Source organism: Panthera leo, chromosome A2, assembly GCF_018350215.1.
Source record: "Panthera leo isolate Ple1 chromosome A2, P.leo_Ple1_pat1.1, whole genome shotgun sequence".
NCBI classification, from domain to species: domain Eukaryota; kingdom Metazoa; phylum Chordata; class Mammalia; order Carnivora; family Felidae; genus Panthera; species Panthera leo.
In genome coordinates, this window is record NC_056680.1 from 155,832,464 (window position 1) to 155,852,784 (window position 20,321).

The following is a 20,321-nucleotide window of genomic DNA, read 5'->3' on the forward strand; positions in this document are numbered from 1 at the left end:
ATTCAAGGGAGTGCATTAATTGCGAGAGCAACAATCCTAGGGCAGGTGAGAATGAATAGAATCTAGGGCAAGAGTGGTGATGGCAGCTGAAAAATGACTGTTGGGGGGTGTGTGCCTGGGGGCCTCAGTGGGTTAAGTGTCAGATTCCATCCAGGTCATGATCCAGTGAGTTCAAGCCCATGTTGGGCTCTCAGCTGTCAGCATGGAGCCCACTTCAGATCCTCTGTCTCCCTCTCTTTCTGCACCTCCCCTGCACTCTCTCTCTCTCTTTCTCTCTCTCAAAAATAAATAAACGTTTATTTTTTTTAAATTTTTTAATGTTTATTTATCTTGAGAGAGAGAAAGAGAGCGAAAGAGAGACAGTGTGAGCAGGGGAGGGGCAGAGAGAGAGGGAGACATAGAATCGGAAGCAGACCCCAAACTCTGAGCTGTCAGCACAGGACCTGATGTGGGGCTCGAACTCGTGAACTGTGAGATCATGACCTGAGCCAAAGTTGGATGCTCAACTGACTGAGCCACCCAGGCGCCCCTAAATAAACATTTAAAAATGACTATGGGTGGGGCGCCTGGGTGGCTCAGTCGGTTGAGCAGTTGAGCATCTGACTCTTGATTTCAGGGAAGATCATGATCCCAGGGACACTGGATTGGGCTCCACACCAAGTACCGAGCCTGCTTAATTCTCTCTTTCTGTCTCTCTCTCTCTGCCCCTCCCCTTCCCAGCTCTCATGCACATGCATATGCACTCTCTAAAATAAATTTTCTTTAATGTTAAAAAATAACATAAAAATGACTGTGGGGAGTCCACTTTAGTAAGGGGGAGGAAGGCAGAGTGCAGCAAAGCAGACTCAGGTGGGAGGGTGGATGTCAGGGGAGCCTGGGCAAGATCTTTTCAATTTCTTCAGTTTTCTCAGTACAACAGGAAGCAAGGAAGCAAGGTCATCAGCTATGGGTGTGGATGGGGAAGAAGTTGAAGAGAGGGAAGATCTAGAAGTCTTTCAAAAGAGTGGGAAGTGAACGGGTAAGAGAAATTGCTATGCTTACCGGGAAGTAGAATTACTGAGTGGCACCTAAAGGCTTGTCATGAACTTCAAAATGAGACTGGTCAGAAGGGCTGTGTGCTTCCCTCCAGCCCCCCTGAGCTGCCCGGCTGCAGGGGTGCCTTTGGTAGAGCTGGGTGGAAGCCAGGTTTGGGTTTTGCCCAGTGAGTACCACAAAGTGAGAGGGAGGGACAAGGGAGTTGAGGGCAGGTGCAAGGGACTAGCTCTCATGATTGCCCAAGGCATTTCTTTTTCTTTCTTCCTTTCTTCCTTTCTTTCTTTCTTTCTTTCTTTCTTTCTTTCTTTCTTTCTTTCTTTCTATGTTTATTTTTGAGAGACAGAGAGATAGAGCATTAGCAGGAGGGGCAGAGAGACAGAGAGAGAGAGGGCCCGAAGAATCCGAAGCAGGCCCCAGGCTCTGAGCTGTGAGCACAGAGCCTGATGTGGGGCTCGAACTCACAAGCCATGAGATCATGACCTGAGTAAAGTCAGATGCTTAACTGACTGAGCCACCCAGGTGCCTCCCAAGGCTTTTAAACTGGGTAGGGAGGCAAGGGATACAGGAGTACTGATGCACAGGGGCACTTGTACCCCAATGTTTATAGCAGCACTCTCAACAATAGCCAAATTATGGAAAGAGCCTAAATGTCCATCAACTGACAAATGGATAAAGAAATTGTGGTTTATATACACAATGGAGTACTACATGGCAATGAGAAAGAACAAAATCTGGCCCTTTGTAGCAACGTGGATGGAACTGGAGAGTGTGATGCTAAGTGAAATAAGCCATACAGAGAAAGACAGATACCATATGTTTTCACTCTTATGTGGATCCTGAGAAACTTAACAGAAGACCATGGGGGAGGGGAAGGAAAAAAAAATGGTTAGAGAGGGAGGGAGCCAAAACATAGGAGACTCCTAAAAACTGAGAACAAACTGAGGGTTTATGGGGGGGGGGAGGGAGGGGGGGTGGGTGATGGGTATTGAGGGTACCTGTTGGGATGAGCACTGGGTGTTGCATGGAAACCAACTTGACAATAAATTTCATATTAAAAAAAAATCAACTGGGTAGGGAGGGCACGATGCAGGGGGAGGTAAAGAGAAAAGCTGACATAAACTGTAGTTCCCGGTGGGTCCAAGGATTGTTAAGGTAAAAGAAGGGAGTAAACTGGAAAGATAGAAGGAGCTGGTGGGAGAGAGGGTTGCTTTAAGCGGTTATTGCAAAGGGCTGCCACATGGTCTTCTAGAGCTGGGTTGTCCCCTGCATAGTCAGGAGTCATTAGTGACCTGTGGCCACTGAGCACTGAAATGGGCCTCATCCGAGTCCAGATGTGCTGTAAGGGTAAAATGCATGCCAAATCCCCAAGACTTAGTAGCAAAACAATAAAAAAGAGTGTAAAATATTTTATTAATAATTTTTAAAATATTGATTACATGTTGAAATGATAATCTTTGGATATGCTACATTAAATCTATTATTGAAATTACTGTCACCTGTTCCTTCTTTTCTTTCTCTCTCCTTCCTTCCTTCCTTCCTTCCTTCCTTCCTTCCTTCCTTCCTTCTTTTTTAATACTGCTGCCCAGGCTCTACCCTCAGAGATTCTGCTTGAATGTGTCTGGGGTGAGACCTGAGCATCATACTTTTTGTTTTTTTAACATTTATTTTTGAGAGACAGAGACAGAGTGCAACCAGGGGAGGGGCAGAGTGAGAGGGAGGCACAGAATCGGAAGCAGCCTCCACGCTGTGAGCTGTCAGCACAGAGCCTGACAAGGGGCTCAAACTCACAAACCGTGAGATCATCACCTGAGCCGAAATCAGATGCTCAACCTACTGAGCCACCCAGGCGCCCCAGTTTCTTTTTAAATTTTTAAAAAATATTTACTTATTTTTGAGAGAGAGTGAACGAGCAAGAGCACATGCAGGGGAGAGGGAGACAGAGGATCCAAAGCAGGCTCTGCGCTGACAGAGCCCAATGGGGGGTTTGAACTCAGAAACCTTGAGGTCATGACCAGAGCTGACGTCGTCGGATGCTTAACTGACTGAGCCACACAGGCACTCCTTTCTTTTCTTTTCTTTTTTTTTAATGTTTTTATTTATTTTTGAGACAGATAGAGACAGAGCATGATCAGGGAAGGGGCAGAGAGAGAGGGAGGCACAGAATCTGAGGCAGGCTCCAGGCTCTGAGCTGTCAGCACAGAGCCCGACGCGGGGCTCAAACTCACAGACTGCGAGATCATGACCTGAGCCGAAGTCGGATGCTCAACCGACTGAGCCACCCAGGTGCCCCTAGTTTCTTTTTAAATTAAATATATGGCTCACATCACATTTCTGTTGGTCAGTATTGGTTTAGGGTATTACCATGGGGATAGTGGTTAAGGCAGAGCAAAGAGAGAAGTTCATCTTTGTGATGTTGAAATGACCAAGACTTACTGGCAAAGTTGTTTTGGAGAAAGTGCCAGTGAGCTAGGACAGAACAGTGTTTGAGAAATGAGGATGAATGGCCCAGGGCAATAGCCGGCTGTGCCTCTCAGAGGGCAGTAGGTGGTGTAGTTTGATGACAGGATATTCAAAGCTGGGACTTTAGGGAGGAGGGAAGGAGAATAGTGTGGAAGTAGTAACGGGGATCAAAAGGGATATCCGTGCCACATCCAGGGCTCCTGGTAAGAAGTCCAGGGGGACACATTTTGCTGCCACCTGACAGGGCTGCAAAGGGAGATGTGTCCTCAGAGGGGATCCAGGTTAGAGCAGGTGGGGAGAGTTGCGGGAAGAACAGGCACATTTGCTGGCAGTGTCTGTGAGTTCTGGTTTCCGGAGGTGGGCAGAGGAGCAAAATGTGGGGGGAGCTGGGCATCTGGGGCTTCCTGCGGTGACTGACATATGGGGTGAAGGGGCTTAAGCAATCAGAGCAAATGGAGGCCAGGTGCTGAGTGTGGGAAGCGCAGGGGAGGAGGGGGTCTTTCTTCACTCCTATTGGAGGGGCGGAGGGGGCCGGGGGTGGGGCTTCCTTCCAGGGAAAGCACGCCTCCCTGTCCCCCTGCCCCACAAGTGCTGTAATGCATCAAAACCCAGCCTAGGCCCTCTCAACCACTCGCTAGGTGATTTTTTTTCAGCCAGTAACAGCTTCAGATTACTACTTGGAGGCAGACGACTTGTAAATGTGGGTACTCAGAGTTCTCTGCCCTCTGCTCCGGGTCGGGATGGCCCACTGCCCACCGTACCCCCTCTCATTCTTGGCAAGTCCAAAGCAAAGCACACAGCCTCACTCCCAGACCTGCACCTCACAGCCCTGAGCACCACACTCTGGGTAGGTACCAGCCAGAAGCTGGGCTGGGTCCATGACTCTTTCTCCTCAGCACCCGCCCTGCCCCCGCCCTCCTCCCCCCCATGAAATGCAAACCATCCCTAGGTTCTGCCGATGATTTCATGCCTGAACAGCCCTCAGTCTGTCCACTTTCGTCCGTCTCCACAAGCCTCTTCCTCGTGCATGAGTCTGTCCACATCTGTGCTCTTGTGTTCTTCTCCACATTGCCCCTACAGTGAGATTTTCAACATTCCCACCTTTTCATGCATTCTTTTCAACCTGAAACCCTGCAGTGGCTCTCCACTGCTCTCAGGACAAAATATGGTCTGCATTTCTGCACCCCCCCACCCCCCCCCCCATCTTCCCAACCCCCCCCCCCCACCTCCAGCTCTCCCAGGTCACGCTTCTGCCTCACCCTCAGTGGTCCCCCACGCCGGGCCTCCCTCTTCTCACGTGGCCAATAGCCATCAAGGGCTTTGCACTTGCTACTACCTCTGCACAGAATGCCTTCTCCCTCCGCTTCACCTCATTAACTCCTACTTCTCTTTCAGATCTCAGCTCAGCCATCCCTTTCTTAGGCTCCCCCACCAGATCACATCTCCTTTGGGCATCACATATCTTTCCCTTTACCTGCAGTTTTGCATTTATGGTTATTTGATGGGTATTTATCTCCCCTAGTAGAGTACCCAAGGACGTGGCCCCTTCATAAGGGCTGGCATCATGTCTGTTACTGCTCAGTATTATATCCCCAGCACCTAACAAAGTCCTGCACATAGTAGCTACTCAATAAATGTGTGTTAAATGGATGAATGAATGATTCAACATGATTCAAAAGCCCTTAAACACAGGGCCTTTCTGATCTAGTATGAGATTTCCACGGCTCTGAACTCAGCCGCAGTCAGTAAGTGTGTTCATCGCCCTGGGTTGGTGGCAGGCACTGGCTAGGCCGCCTACGCCCTGCTGCCACAGAGCATACGGACGCCTTTGCTGGAATTGGCTAGGTTGCTTGTAGCCTAGGCGAGTCCTCTGGTAGCATCTCACACTTGGGTACAAAGACTTATCTCTCGGCTAGCTCCAGCAGGTGGAGAGGTCTCCACAGGAAGACCTCAGAGTTCTGGGCGGATCCCCTCTTTCCGAGACTGAGGGTCCATCTGCCATGTTCAGCGTGGCTCTGGATGGGCAGGTAAATAGCGACAAGCCCAGGGGGGAGAAGGCGCCCCAGGAAGCGCCAGCACGCTCTGTGGCTTTGCTCCGGAGCTCAGAGCTCGTGCTCCCTTTGTCGGTGTGGCCTGGTACGGTTTTTTTTTTTTTTGTTTTTTTTTTTTTTTTTAATTTTTCAACGTTTGTTATTTATTTTTGGGACAGAGAGAGACAGAGCATGAACGGGGGAGGGGCAGAGAGAGAGGGAGACACAGAATCGGAAACAGGCTCCAGGCTCCGAGCCATCAGCCCAGAGCCTGACGCGGGGCTCGAACTCACGGACCGCGAGATCGTGACCTGGCTGAAGTCGGTCGCTTAACCGACTGCGCCACCCAGGCGCCCCAGTACGGTTTTTCATATTAGGCCCATCTTATTAAAGGGGGCGGGGGCGGTGGGAACCACCAGAGAAACATCGTGCTTCTTGTCTGGAGCAGCTAGGTTCTCTCTCTATAGTTCACCCCCCTGGCCCCTGAAATGTTTACTCCCTACAGTCAATCTGCAAGGTACAGTGACGAAGACTCAATCTTCGAGGCTAGACTGTCTCCGATTTTGGCTTTCCTGGGTTCAGGGAGAAGGAAGGCAGCAGACGCTCCACTAGGAGCTGCCTTGGTGCCAGCAACCCGCCTGTGCTGCTGTTGGAGCCCTGGGTCTCCTTTCCTGTCTGCCCTTCCCAGTTCTCTCGGCTGCTGACTCCTCGCCATCTGACCATCTGCTTACTCTGCCCCCACAACCACCGCGCATTTCTGCCTTGCTGATGCTCGCTGTGCTGTTGGGGGCCCATCTGGCTTAGACCTTGGGATGTACGGAGCCCTGCCTCCCTCCTGCTCCTCTGACCTCTGCTCCCTGGATGCCCCCTGCAGGCTCTGCTCGCTGCTGCTTTGGACCTGGCAGGATGAGACTTAAGGGGCGCCAGGGTGGCTCAGTCGGTTAAGCATCTGACTTTGGCTCAGGTCATGATCTCATGGTTCGTGAGTTTGAGCCCTGCCTCAGTTTCCATGCTGACAGTAAGGATAGAGCATGCTTGGGATCCTGTCTCCCACTCTCTGCCCCTCCCCTACTTGATCTCTATCTCTCTCTCTCAAAAATAAATAAATAGGGGCGCCTGGGTGGCTCGGTTGGTTAAGCATCCGACTTTGGCTCAGGTCATGATCTCACAGCTCCTGAGGTCGAGTCCCATGTCAGACTCTGTGCTGACAACTCAGAGCCTGGAGTCTGCTTCAGATTCTGTGTCTCCCTCTCTCTCTGCCCCTCCCCTGCTCACGTTCTGTCTCTGTCTTTCTCAAAAATAAACATTAAAAAAATTTTTTTTTCTAAAGTTACACTACCAAGATATATCTTTTTTTTTTTTTTTAATGTTTATTTATTTTTGAGACAGAGAGAGACAGAGCATGAACAGGGGAGGGTCAGAGAGAGAGGGAGACACAGAATGTGAAGCAGGCTCCAGGCTCTGAGCTGTCAGCACAGAGCCCGACGTGGGGCTCGAACCCACAGACCGTGAGATCATGACCTGAGGCGAAGTCAGACGCTTAACCGACTGAGCCACCCAGGCGCCCCTAAAAAACATTTTTAAAAAACACTTAAGAAAAGAGCTGGATGCTTAACCTCCTGGAAATGTTCTATTATACAAAAGTATGCTTATATATGAAATACATATAATTTCATATATAATCTCCAGAAGAATGTAGATGTAGTGTGTGTGTGTGTGTGTGCGTTACATATACAAAACATGTGTATATACACACATGCAGATGGACAGACAGCTAGGATTTGATGGCATCATGTGATGGAGAAGAAAACAGTGGCCCCAGTACTCAAGGTGAGGGATGGAGTCGGCGGCTGGCCTGCAGAGGGTGTTTGATGCACCAGCCTGGGGCTCTTAAAGGGAAGAAATGATAGATGCAAGGGTGTAAGTGGAGGGCAGGAGTGTCTTCAGATAATAAAGTATTTGCATTGCAACTTTTTTTTTAGTTTTGAAAGTCAACAAAATCCAACATCCAGTTGGCTTCAACTTCCTTAACTGAAAAATGGGATAATAATGTACATTCCTCATGGGTTTATTGTAAGAATAAAATGGGGTGATATGTTTAACATTTATTATTGAGAGACAGAGAGAGACAGAGCATGAGCAGGGGAGGGGCAGAGAGAGAGGGAGACACAGAATGTGAAGCAGGCTCCAGGCTCTGACCTGTCAGCACAGAGCCCGACTGGGGCTTGAACTCACAAACCGTGAGCTCGTGACCTGAGCCGAAGTCGGACGCTTAACCCACTGAGCCACCCAGGCGCCCCAGGGGGGATATGTTTAAAGTGCTTAGTTTTGTGCCTAGCTCCACATACTGAGTTTTATCCAAGTGAGCTATTATTATTGGTGGTGGTGGTTATGGTAGTTGTGTCCCTGCTGCTGCCACAGTGCCCAGCCCCACGCCAGGCACGCTGTTGACCCTCTGTCCATCTGCAGCCAGCATCTGGAAAGAACCTCATGATAGCACCCCTTGTTTGACTGCCTCTAACTTCTTGGTTTATGTTGTGTGCCCTTGAAGCAAATTTTCTGAGACCTGGTGAATATAAATCCTTGGAGGTGTGTAGAGATGTTTTAGGTAGCAAAGGTCCCTGTCTATTTTCTCACCTCCTCTCTCTTGCCTGGCCCCAAGCAGTTGGAAATGATCAGGTGGGAACATCTACTTACTTGCTACACTTTACACATACATACTACCTGAAAAAGCCAATTAGAACTGCTTACTTAAGAAAATCCCTAAGGGGTGCCTGGGTGGCTCACTCGGTTAAGCACCCAGCTTCAGCTCCGGTCATGATCTTGCAGTTTGTGAGTTTGAGCCCACTTTGGCTCTCTGCTGTCAGCACAGAGCCCAGTTCAGATTCTCTGTCTCCCTCTCTCTCTGTCCCTTCCTGCTGTGCTCTCTCTCAAAATAAATAAATAAAAATGTAAAAGAGTCATTAGGGCTTCTCCTGTTCATTGTGTGCATTTTGATAGCATCGACCCTGCAGTCATGCTTGAGACATCCTGGCCTAGTGAATGTGTCCTTCTGGGATGCTCTGAAGTGTTTCTACTTGTATTTAGAAAAGCTGGCTTAAAACTCGTAGGTTTAATGTTCAGCATCCCAAATGCTATTAGTTGTCAGTAAAACTAAGCCTGCCTACGCACTCTTCTATTCTTGATATATAAATAGGTTCAGCTGCCTAACAATTAAACGTACTATATTTTGCACATGCACATTCCTCAGGGAGACATTTAGAGGGTAGATGGCTTTTACTTTTGCGATGCTATCTGGAAACCATCTTCCTAACTTTCTTCCCCAAGTGGGTATATGGTTGACCCTTGAACAACCTGGAGGTTAGGGGCCCTGACTCCTGTGCAGTCAAAAATCTGCCTATAACTTTTGACTTCCCCAAACTTTATTAATAGATTATCATTGTCTGGAAGCCTTACCGGTAACATACACAGCCCATTAAAACATATTTGGTATGCTATATGTATTATATACTGTATTCTTACAACAAAGTAAGCTAGAGAAAAGAAAATGTTCATTTAATCTTAAGGAAGAGAAAAATACATTTACAGTACTGTATTTCTAAAAAAAAAAAAAAAAAAAAAAAAAGCATATAAATAGACCTGCATAGTTCAAACCAATGCTGAAGGGTCAACTCTATTTTGAAGGGTTGGCAATGAGACTTTTGGTCTGTAAAGCCCAAGACACAATCCCCAACATGCACAGGAAATCCAGTATCAAATTTCTAGCTGATCTTCATAGGGACAGGCCCAGGACCAGCTCCTACCTGTCAGAAAAGGTCTGCACTGCATGCTTAATATCATACACGGCCACACATGCTTGTGGCTGTGAGAAATGCCGGTGACAAAGACAGTAAGATGCCAGAGAAAAGAAAAGATCAGTGGGGTCTGAGAAGATGAAATTGTAGTCTTAGGTAGAATTAGTCATTTAATAAAGTTGAAGGAAGGAGCAGGGCTTTGCATATACCAAGGCCCCTGAGAGGTCTGCCTGCCAACCCTGAAGGGGAAACCAGCCTTCGATGAACCCTTCAGAATTTCCCTTCTGGGCAGAACTGGGACTTGAATAATAACACCAAGCATTATATGGTACTTTCAGATAGAAAGTTTTATTTATTTTTCCATACGATGCAATAAGGGAGGTGGACTAAATATCACCACTCTTTTACATAGAAAATGAAGCAGAGAATGAAGACACTTTTCACTTATTTTGGGCACTCAGGCTGGGTCTCTGAACCCTGACCTCACTCTGCTCTCTTGTATCCAGGGTTGCTTTACCTGACACCAGGGTGTAGGGAATATGAAGTCTCACATTACAGCCCTCAAGATAACCAGCTCTAGTCTAGACCCTGCAGCTTACCGGGTCTGACCTGGCCCCATCTCCTAAGCTCCCTGCTTGTTTTCTCATGGTAAATGTGAGGACTGCCTCTGGATGGTTTCTAGAGCATAGCCCAGAGGCTCGCTGACCAAGCAGGGGATAGCTCATTTGTAGGGCCAAGAACCGGAGATAAATACTGAGTATGGTGTGCCCGAGGGCACTGACTGCCTTAGATGGCAGAGAAGGCTGGCGGCACAGCAAGAGAGAAAAGGAAGCACCCGCGGGTAGATATAGTGGCCTTACAGGCCGAAATGTCATAGGTCTCCATACTTTGCAGGTAGTGAGTGTGTTGGAATTCAAGCGGCAATTTGGTAAATTTCCACGTTCAATTAAAGGTAAAAAGAGCCTAGGTCTTTCCCTTTGGCATAGCCAGGGGCACGGAGTCCAGGGCAGAGGAATCCGGTCGGACCAGTGGGGGGCTCCACCGAACGCAGGCTCCGTTTGCCCCGGGGCTGCCCCGCCGCGCAAAGATTCTCAGATGGGCGGGTCACGGTGGGCGCCGACGTACGGTCCGCGTCCGTCCTCCGGATACCCCCCCAGCCCCAAGTCCGCCGGCCGCCCTCGCCTCCACCCCGCCCCCCACCTCCGTTCCGGGTCTCTCCCTCCCGTGAAGCTTAACTGATCGGCAGGCGGGGGCGCGGGTGATGGGAATTCCTAGAAGCCTTAGGCGGCTGCCCAGGATTTAAAGTTAGGATCCTCCGAGGACACAGGAGGTTGGCGCTCACACCCCGCCTCCAGGTCACAGAAAGGCCCAGGGGGGCGTGGGCAGGGAGAACCCCACTCACCATCCCCGTCCACCCCGGATCCCGTTTCCACCCAGTCCTGCCAGTCCGGGCTGAGCCGGAGGGGACCGGGGACGAGGCTGGGCGCGGGGGGGGGGGGGGGGGGGGGGGGAGGGAGAGGGAGGAGCCCCGGGAGGTGGCGGGGGCAGGTAGCAGCAAGGCCGGGAGAGGAGGGGGCTGGGCCGCGGCGGAGGCGCAGTGGGGCCGCTTCGCCGCCTCTGGGGCACCCGTCGGACCTCCGCCGGCTCCGCCGGGAGTGGGGATAGTGAGTCAGATCTCGGGCACCCGCGGGTCGGGCGGGTAGCGGGGTGGGGGTGGGGGGGCGAGTCAGGAAATGACATCAGAGGCCTGTGCCTGGGGAGGGGAGGTCTGAGCCGGGCCGGGGCGGCGGGGGCGGCAGAGCGGGGGCGGGAGGACTTCGGCTGAGCCTCCGGCCTCAGGGCAAGAGCCGGGCCCCTTCCTGGGGGAGTTTCCTGCCGGGTCCGCCCTCCCCGCCTCTCCCCGCCCCCTCTCCGGGCCGCTCCTTGTATGGTCTGAGCGCCGCTCTCTCCCCGCCCCCTCCTTCCCTCCCTCTTCCCTGCGTCCCTCCCCGCCAGGCTGGAGGCTGCTCGGGACCCGGACGCAGAGTCCGCGGACCCGGCTGCGAGGCGGCCACCCGAGACGCGGCGCGCACGCTCCGGCCCGCGGTGAGGCGCGGGGAGCCGCCCGGCGGACGCGCACGGGGAAGGGCGGGGGCGCGGGCGCCGCGCGCGGGGGGCGGGGGGGGGGAGCCGGGCCGGCGAGGGGTCGTCTGCCCGGGTCGCGCGCCGCGTAACCTGGCCGCCCGCCCCCAGCAGCCCGGCCCGGCCATGGCGGCCCCCCGCCCGCCTCCCGCGATCTCCGTGTCGGTCTCCGCTCCGGCTTTTTACGCCCCGCAGAAGAAGTTCGGCCCGGTGGTGGCCCCAAAGCCCAAAGTGAATCCTTTCCGGCCCGGGGATAGCGAGCCTCCCCCGGCCGCCGGGGCCCAGCGCGCGCAGATGGGCCGGGTGGGTGAGATCCCCCCGCCGCCCGCGGAAGGTATGCGGCTGGGCTTGGGGGCTGGACCCCGGCAGGCGCCGGGCCGGGGACAGCGGTGTCGGGAGTTTGGGGGTGTCTGGAAAGGTTGCGGCGAAGGGGGCTGGGCGCAGCTAGCCTGTCCCGAGCAGATGTTCTTACCTCATCGCGGAGCTCATGGCTGGGAGCCAGGGCTCCTGGGACCGTTCCAAGTCCCCCGCCTGGGGGGTGGGAGGCGGGAATGTGGGGCACGAATCTTCCCCTCTGGGTCCGTTTTCCCAAGTGTAACGGGAGCTGCATCACTCCTGGGTCGAGCCCCCGCCTTTACTGACCCCGTGCTCCCAGGGCGTCCTGCGTCTTCCTTTGCTTCCCACACGCTCTCCGGCGAAGGGGGGGTGGGGGGTGCGAGAGGTCTTGGGTTAGGGGTTAGAGCTGTGGAAGGAGAGTAACTTGGGGAAGGGGTAGTGGGGGCCCCGCTGACTGTCCTCTCTCCTGTCTTCTCTGGTCTTCCCACCTCAGACTTTCCCCCGCCACCCCCTCCCATCCTTGGGGATGGCGACGACTCGGAGGGCGCTCTGGGAGGTGCCTTCCCACCTCCCCCTCCCCCTATCGAGGAACCGTTTCCCCCTGCGCCTCTGGAGGAGGAGATCTTCCCTTCCCCACCGCCTCCACTGGAGGAGGAGGGAGGGCCTGAGGCCGCCATACCTCCCCCCCCACAGGTATGGAAGCTTCGGAAGGGCGGCTACACTGGGACACCCCCAAAGGGAGCAGAGGAGAGTCCTTACCTCTGATCTCCCCTGCATCTCTGGCCTGATTGGGGTGGGGTGGGAACGAAGATCTGGGATGGGTGCTCAGACCCCGGACTCTCCAGCCCAGGGAGAAGGTGAGCAGTATTGATTTGGAGATCGACTCTCTGTCCTCACTGCTGGATGACATGACCAGGAATGATCCCTTCAAAGCCCGGGTAAGGGACTGGAGAGGGGGAGGGTGGGGGGAGGGGAGGAGGAGGGCAGGCCTGCTCCTCTAACTGAGCTTCTCTCCTCTCCCGCTACCTGTGCAGGTGTCATCTGGATATGTACCCCCACCAGTCGCTACTCCATACATTCCCAAGTCCAATACTAAGCCTGCAACTGGGGGCACAGCACCCCTGCCTCCTTGGAAGTCCCCTTCTAGCTCCCAGCCTCTGCCCCAGGCTCAGGCTCAGCCTCTGAGCCAGACCCAGTTCCACGTGCAGCCCCAGGTCAAGCCTCAGGTCCAGCTTCACGTGCAGCCCCAGCCCCAGCCCCAGCCCCAGCCTGTGCCTTTCGCGAACACCCAGCCTCGAGGACCCCCAGCCCCATCTCCGGCCCCAAAGTTTTCTCCAGTGGCTTCCAAGTTTACTCCTGTGGCTTCCAAGTTCAGCCCTGGAGCCCCAGGGGGACCTGGGTCACAGCCTAATCAGAAGTTGGGGTCCCCTGAAGCTCCCTCTTCCAGTAGCACAGGCTCCCCTCAGTCCCCCAGCTTCACCTATGCTCAGCAGAAGGAGAGGCCCCGAGTGCAGGAGAAGCAGCATCCAGTGGCCCCACCAGCGCAAAGCCAAAATCAGGTGAGGGAGGGTGGGGAGGCCAGGCTGAGACCAGGGGGCCAGAGAATGAGGGCGAAGGTGGTCCCAGTGAGGTGGGCGGCGTGGTGGGATAGGAGTTTGGAGCCTCTGAAGTCGGCCAAGCGGGTCAGTGGTAAGAGAAAGCTCTTCTGAGGAGGGCCTGGCAGGGTCTGGGTCTGGGTCTGGGTCTGGGTCTGGGTCTGGGTGGGGCCTGACTGGGCTTTGGGGGAGCAGAATAGGCTGTGAATCAAGGGAAGGATTTGGTGGACCCTCCCTTGCACCCTGCCCCCTAGAATGTTAAAGGGAGGGATGAGATCATCACCAGTTTGACCTTGCTTCTTCCCCCTTCTTAGATTCTTGTGTACATCTCTCTGCTCCTCTGAGCCACCCTCACGGCCCCAGGGCCCACCCCAGGGCCCATCTGGTGATAAGAGTCACAGTGGCAGTAAACACTGGCTGAGCCAGCATTTGCTGGGTGCCAGGCTCTGTGCTCTGTGCTCTGTGCTCTGGAGGGAAGAGATCTCAGAGGTTAAGTCTGAGGGAGTCAGATGGGCCTGGGATAGAATTCCCGGCTCACAAGACCCTAGGCAAGTTAGGTGAACTTTCAGCCTCAGTTTCCCCATCTTTACCATAACACCCCACACAACAGTTTTGTGAAGATTAAGTGAGCTCACTTGAAGCAGAAAGTGCTGGGGTCTGTATCTAGCTCTTGAATGCTCAAAATAGAAAAGTTATTCCTGTCTGACCATTTCTGCCTTCTGGTTGGGGGGCTGAGGTCTGAGTAGAAGGGCCCCTGAGGGTCGTCTAGTCCTACCAGCCATCAAGTTAACTGACGGCGTGGGTGTGTGTGTTTGTGTGCAGACACAGTGGAGGAAGAGATACTAAATGCCAGTGAGTTTTGCAGAACCTGGTGTTTCAGAGCTCCGGACAGGCGTCAACATGGGGGCCTGTGGGTTAGGAAAGGCATCATCGCACCTGAGTGCCTTGAAGGATGGTGGGACTTGAGGTTGGAGAAGAGCAGGAAGGGCATTTGGGTAGGAAGAGCATGAGCAAGACTCACGGGCACAAGCATGCCAGGGTGTTTGGAGAACACACAGTAGTCGGTTCCTGTGGGAGGATTGCAGAGCTGTACCGAGGGAGGGAGGGGCTGGCTGGAGGGAGGAGGAAATAATAAAATAGCACACCAAGGGAGCATGTCCGTCCTGGAGAGTCACGAATGGGTTCTGAGGAGTTGCATGGCCAGGCTGGAGGGCTGGCGACAGCCGACAGCCCAGCCGTGCTTTTGGAAGCTTTGGGAAAAGTTTTTTGGCAGAGGTGCAGGCTGGAGGTAGGAGGTCAGCAAAGTGAGGGAGAGTTCATTCCTGGGCAACTGTAGTGTTAATGGAAAATAAGGTCAAGATAGGAGAGCTGTTAAAAAGGAAGAGCCTCCAGGCTTGGTAGCCGATAAGCCTTTGGAAGAGGAGGGGTGTGTTGGGGAATGACAGTATTGCTGACCGAATAGAGAAGTCCAGAAGGGGAAATGGTTCAGACGGGAAGGGGAGGGGTCCAGCTGTCAGCCTGTTGAGCAACAGGTTCCAGGAGGGCTTGGCCTCAGCTGGGACTGTCATTCAGTTAGAAATGGAGGCCTGGGTGTCAGGTGGGGGCGGCAGACTCGAGGTGTGGGTGTACATGGTGTAGTGTGTGGTGCCCCGGGCGTGGCACGGGCTGCCGAGGGGCCCAGGGGATGCCGAGCAGGAGGAGCTGAGGGCCTGGGAGGAACCTCGGGTGATGCTCAGGTTGACCACGAGGGAGGGGGGCAGGCGGAAGAGGGGCTCCAGACAGAGTGGGGTCTCGTTGGAAGAGAGTGTGATGGCTGAGGAGTTCTTCAGTGGTGCGGGCGAGGACTGAGCCCAGAGATTTGACTATTCAGAAGTCCTAGATGGCTGTGGGGTGGCCTGTTGGTGCCCTGTGGTGGGGAGGGTGTGCGTGTGTGTGTGTGTGTGTGTGTGTGTGTGTGTGTGTGTGTGTGTATGCGTGAGAGAGAAAGAGAGGGAGAAAAGCAGAGGGAAGAAGCTGATGAAAGAGGGGTTTATGATGCCTGAGAGCAGGGGCTGCTGCTAGGATGGAGTCCTGGAGGGAAACACGGGGTCACCCCCCGCCCCCAGGCATTCCCAGAGAGCAAGGGCAGTGTGGCCACAGGGTTTTCTGGGAGAGGAGGGAGCTGGAGCTGGCTGACTTCCGTCTTCTCGGTCATGTAGGAGGTGAGGTCATCGGTGAGCCGGGAGCGAGGGGAGGACGCAGTTGGGGGCTCGAGGAGATGGAAAGGTTTGGAACAGCTGCTGTGGGGAAGGCGACTGGGAATCCGCAGGAGCCAAATACCAGACAGCCGGGCTGAGGCTGGAGGGCGCAGAGGGCGCTGCAGTGTTTGGAGAACCCACTCTGCAGTGTTCAGGGAGCCCTCCACCTACTTCCTGCAGCTTGGAGTCAGAAGCAGGAAGCAGGCAGTGGCATGACCCAGGGTTGAGATGGAGCCAGATGAACAAGAGATGGTGGCTGAGGGTGGCCTTGTAGAAATGAATGGTTAAGGGAGCAGACTGGGTGGGGAGGCGAGCCAGAAAGTTTCGATGCGTAAGACGCAGGGGGTGGGCTGGGAAGCAGAGGAGCCTTTCTGATCGGCTCATTCGGTTGGTGCGAATGGGGAAGGAGGGCGGAAGGTAATCATTGGGAGGTCAAGCCTAGGATCATGGCGTAAGATGAGCTTGACCAGTGAGTGGCAATTTCGAAGTGTTCCGTGGTGGAAGGTACCTGAGCTGGAAGCACGTTTGGAGCCACTGAAGTTGAAGAGCTAGAGGGCCGAGGGCCACGGGTGTTGAAGCTGTGGCAGGCAGAGAGGAAACTGTGGCTGCACTGAGTATGTCTTGAAGGGTTGTGCATACCTGCGGGGAGCTGATGTCCGTGAATGGTTCCTACTTCCAGAGAGCGGGACAGGCGTCTAAGTGGTACCAGAGAGCAAGGGCCCTTCCTCTGTCCCCAAGACGCCAGGAAGGGAAGATTGGGAGAGGGAGGGGTGGAGCTCACATTGTGGGAAGGGGCTTACAGGGGACGCTCTATGTGGAAAACGCCTGGAGCTCTGGATGCACACGGGTGGGGTGTGAGCACGATGGAGCCGGGGCCGAGGGGAAGGTGGCTGTGGGAGGAGGTAGCTCGGAGGCTTTGGGGTTCCAGTGTTACAGGAACCGAGGCGTTACTGGCAGGCGGCAGGTAGGACATTCCATTCTGCGGGGGCCGCAGTCCTGGGAAACCAGCCCCATGTTTCTGTGGGAGCCTCGTGGAAGCACTGGTAGCCCCTGCGGCAGCTCCCCCGGGACCGCTCGGGGTTCCTGGCAGTGCCCCCCACCCCCGGTCCGCAGCTCTCCCAGGACCCTCTTAATAGAAAGGGGAGGCGGGTGGAGGGAATGGTCCTACTCTGAGGCCTGCCGGGGAGGCCGCTTGGGGAGCTGTGGGCTGGGCTCCCAACGACAGCCCTGGGGGTTTAACCTGTGATTCCCGCCTGTGTTGTATCCGCACGCTGACAGGGGCCGCTCAGAGCAGGCGGGCCGGGTAGGTGTGTGTGCACACGGGTGCACACGCCATCACGTGCCGACCTCTTCCGTGGGGGGCCATGTCTGCGCATGCTCTGTGGAGTTGACGCGTGGCCGGGTGTGTTGGCTGCTTCGGTGACCTCAGCTGCTGTGTGTGTGGCCTCTGTCCGCTCAGTTGTTCTGGCCTGTCCGTGACTGCCCGGGGGGTGGGGGGTGGGCAAAGTGGGTGGAAGGTTCATCCCCTTCCCCTTATTTGCGTGGTGCTGGGGGTCAGGGAGGGAGAAGGAGGAGCTTTCAGAGTCCAACGTGAGCGTCTGGGAAATGCGCGGGGAGTCAGTCCTCATTGGAAGAAAGTGGCCAAGCTGGCTGGGGAGAGTTCTTGGAGGAAGATGACTGTCGAGAGAGGATGAAGAGAGTGTTGGGGTTTCAGGTCCGCTCCCCTGGGGCCCCCGGACCTCTGACTCTGAAGGAGGTGGAGGAGCTGGAGCAGCTGACCCAGCAGCTGATGCAGGACATGGAGCACCCTCAGAGGCAGAACGTGGCTGTCAACGGTGAGCTCACGGCCTCCCGCCGCTGCCCCCCCCCCCCCCCCCCCCCCCCCCCCCCCCCGCAGGCTCCTGGGCTCCGCCCCCCGCCAGAGCCTCCGATCCCTTGCCCCGCTCCTTCCTCCTATTGCCTTCTGTTTTCTCTGGCCTCTCCAGAGTCCTGTGGCCGGTGTCATCAGCCCCTGGCACGCACGCAGCCTGCAGTTCGGGCTCTGGGGCAGTTGTTCCACATCACCTGCTTTACCTGCCACCAGTGTGAGCAGCAGCTGCAGGGACAGCAGTTCTACAGCCTGGAGGGGGCGCCCTACTGTGAGGGCTGCTATACCGTGAGTCAGGGCTGGGCCGAGGGGCACGCCGCCCGGGCTCAGTCAAGGGCCGGGTGGGGACTTGGGGCCGACGCACCTCGGCAGCTGCCTTTTGGGTGCCAGTTCCTTGCCGATGTCCTGCTGCTACCTCCTTAGGACACCCTGGAGAAGTGCAACACCTGCGGACAGCCCATCACTGACCGCATGCTGAGGGCCACCGGCAAAGCCTACCACCCGCAGTGCTTCACCTGTGTGGTCTGCTCCTGCCCGCTGGAGGGCACCTCCTTCATTGTGGATCAGGCCAACCGGCCCCACTGTGTACCCGACTACCACAAGTGAGGACCCACCTCCTGTCTTCTGGGCTCTTCTCTGGCTGCCAGTCGCGGTCGTCTGGGAGCTGGGTTGCCTCCTGATTCTGAGACAGCCCCCAACCCCTGGCCTTCCTTTCTGGCCCCACATCCTGTGTGTAGACAGCAGAGACCAGTTCATCTGGATTTAGCTGTCCAGTGGCCTCAGACCTTGGTAGCAAGTCTTGGCTGCTGGCAAGTGCCCTCTGGCCTTTGGCTCGCTGAGGCTTCTCGTGGGTGCGGTCTTGCGTTCAACAATGTGTGCTGGAATGACTTCATTTCACGCAGGCTGGGTTCTAAAAGTTCTTTCGGAAATCAGCTTTTTGGAACTCTGGTTTTTCCCTAGAAACAGTGTTTACAAGGTGGCTACTTTCTGAGGCCAGTGGCAGAATCCCATAGCTCAAGGGCGGTGCAGGGAAGCTGCAGAATCCGACTCCCACCTCTGACGGTGTGTCTGAGGTGTGTGTTGTTAAGAATTCCACCTTAGGCGTCCAGAACTTCACATCCCTCCCTCCATACACCCCAGTGGTCTGGCAGAGAGACACCTGCGTGGCCGAAGGCTAGGGTCAAGGGTCCAGGGATGGGGGCTGGAGAAGGATGCCTCTGACTGCAGTGTGGATGACAGACGGAGTCAAGACCCAGTGGCAGAGGTTCCTGGAGTGGGTGAGGGGAAAGGTGGGAAACCCCCTTGACAAGGGCCAGATAAGGTGGCTCGTCTCAGGAACGCAAAATGGGCTTTTGTGTGGCGCAAAATGGGCTAAGTCTGCCCTGTTGCCACGCAACCGCGGTCTCCCTCCCCTGCGCTTTCACGGGCAGCCCTGGGTACCCCTTGCCCCGTGCTGACTCCTGCCCCGCTCTCGGCCCCTCCAGGCAGTACGCCCCCAGGTGCTCGGTCTGCGAAGGGCCCATCATGCCTGAGCCTGGCCGCGAGGAGACCGTGCGAGTGGTTGCTCTGGATAAGAACTTCCACATGAAGTGCTACAAGTGTGAGGTTGGCCGGCCCCCAGGGCTGGGAGGTGGTGGGACACTGCTCGCTACCAGGTGGTTGGTGGGCAGTGCCAGCCTGGAGGTCGCAGTTGCAATTTTGAGGGGGCGCGGTGCCCATACCTGTCCCCACCCAGATGCTCCCATCACTGCCCATGACGCAGGGAGGGGTTTCTGTGGGGTTTCACTGAGCTTCCGCTGTATTTCAGATAAACCAAGAAAGGGGGCGGCCAGTGGGAGGAAAGGGTGTGGGGCTTCGCTATTTTGGGGAGGGGGGATGTGCTTGGTGAGGCTAAAGGAGGAAGTGAGGGGAGTTGAGGCAGGTGGGGGAGGCCCCACATCTTTTATTGGGTGGAGGCCTTGGGAACAGCTCTTCCCACTGCTCGCCTTGGGCAGGAGAGGCCTAGGGACAAGAGTGAAAATGGGCAGTAGAAGAAGTGAGGATAGGGCTTAGGGGTAGGTGTGACTGGGGACACAGGCAGTGACGCTGGGCATCAGCCAAGGCATGGAGCATTTGGTCTTCCTAATTTAAAGGCGGAGGTGTCGGGGGGGGGGGGGGGGGGGGGGGGGGGGGGGGCTCGGGCGGTGCACCGGGGCCTTCCCAATGGCGGACTCTTCCTTCCTTCCAGGACTGTGGGAAGCCACTGTCCATTGAGGCAGATGACAACGGCTGCTTCCCCCTGGATGGCCACGTGCTCTGCCGGAAGTGCCACACTGCCAGAGCCCAGACCTGAGTGGGCACCGGCGAGTCCGTTCCTTCCCCATTAGCGGACCATCCACACTGAGACCCCCCTGCCCTCCACCTGCCCTGCCCCCCTTCAGTTATCTTCTGATGTTCAGCCTCTCCTTCCACACCAGCCCCTGCCCCGTATCCCAGGTGTCCTGTGCAAAGCCCCGACATGGCCTAGGGCTGCAGCGTCCCAGCTCTGGGTTTCCAGTCCACCGCCGTCCTGCAAGGACCACCCCCCCCCCCCCCCCAGGTGTGCCCCACCTGAGGGGGCACCAGGTTGAGCGCTGCTGCTTTCACTGCTGCACCGATGCCCTTGGCTGGTCCCCTAGCAGCCGTGCATTCTGCTTGCTGAGGGCCTGGAGACCCCCTGACTCGGGGAGGCTGGGCTGGGCTGGGCTGGGTTGACTGGCCTGGACACCCCCACCCACCCCCATGCTGCCGGGTTGTGGCTACAGCTACAGATAAAAAAAAAAACCACCTGTTTTCCAGAATTCTCAGGAATCTTTCTTGTGTGTACA

General features: G+C 55.5%; 1 protein-coding gene across 1 annotated transcript; it reads left to right on the forward strand.

Annotated features, from left to right (window-relative positions):
* Window positions 1-11,301: 11,301 nt before the first annotated feature.
* On the forward strand, window positions 11,302-20,294 carry ZYX (zyxin). Its single transcript, XM_042926922.1, has 10 exons — window positions 11,302-11,404; window positions 11,555-11,774; window positions 12,270-12,469; window positions 12,622-12,714; window positions 12,811-13,335; window positions 17,323-17,443; window positions 17,594-17,763; window positions 17,899-18,077; window positions 18,960-19,080; window positions 19,703-20,294. The coding sequence occupies exons 2-10, from the start codon at window positions 11,567-11,569 to the stop codon at window positions 19,805-19,807; spliced, it is 1,722 nt and encodes a 573-aa protein (XP_042782856.1). The 5' UTR covers window positions 11,302-11,404; window positions 11,555-11,566; the 3' UTR covers window positions 19,808-20,294.
* Window positions 20,295-20,321: the final 27 nt, after the last annotated feature.

Coding starts and splice junctions, on each gene's coding strand:
- ZYX (XM_042926922.1), top strand. CDS start 11,567: ATGGCGGCCCCCCGCCCGCCTCCCGCGATCTCCGTGTCGGTCTCCGCT. Junction 17,444..17,593: donor GCAGAACGTGGCTGTCAACG/GTGAGCTCACGG, acceptor TGGCCTCTCCAG/AGTCCTGTGGCCGGTGTCAT. Junction 19,081..19,702: donor TGAAGTGCTACAAGTGTGAG/GTTGGCCGGCCC, acceptor CCTTCCTTCCAG/GACTGTGGGAAGCCACTGTC.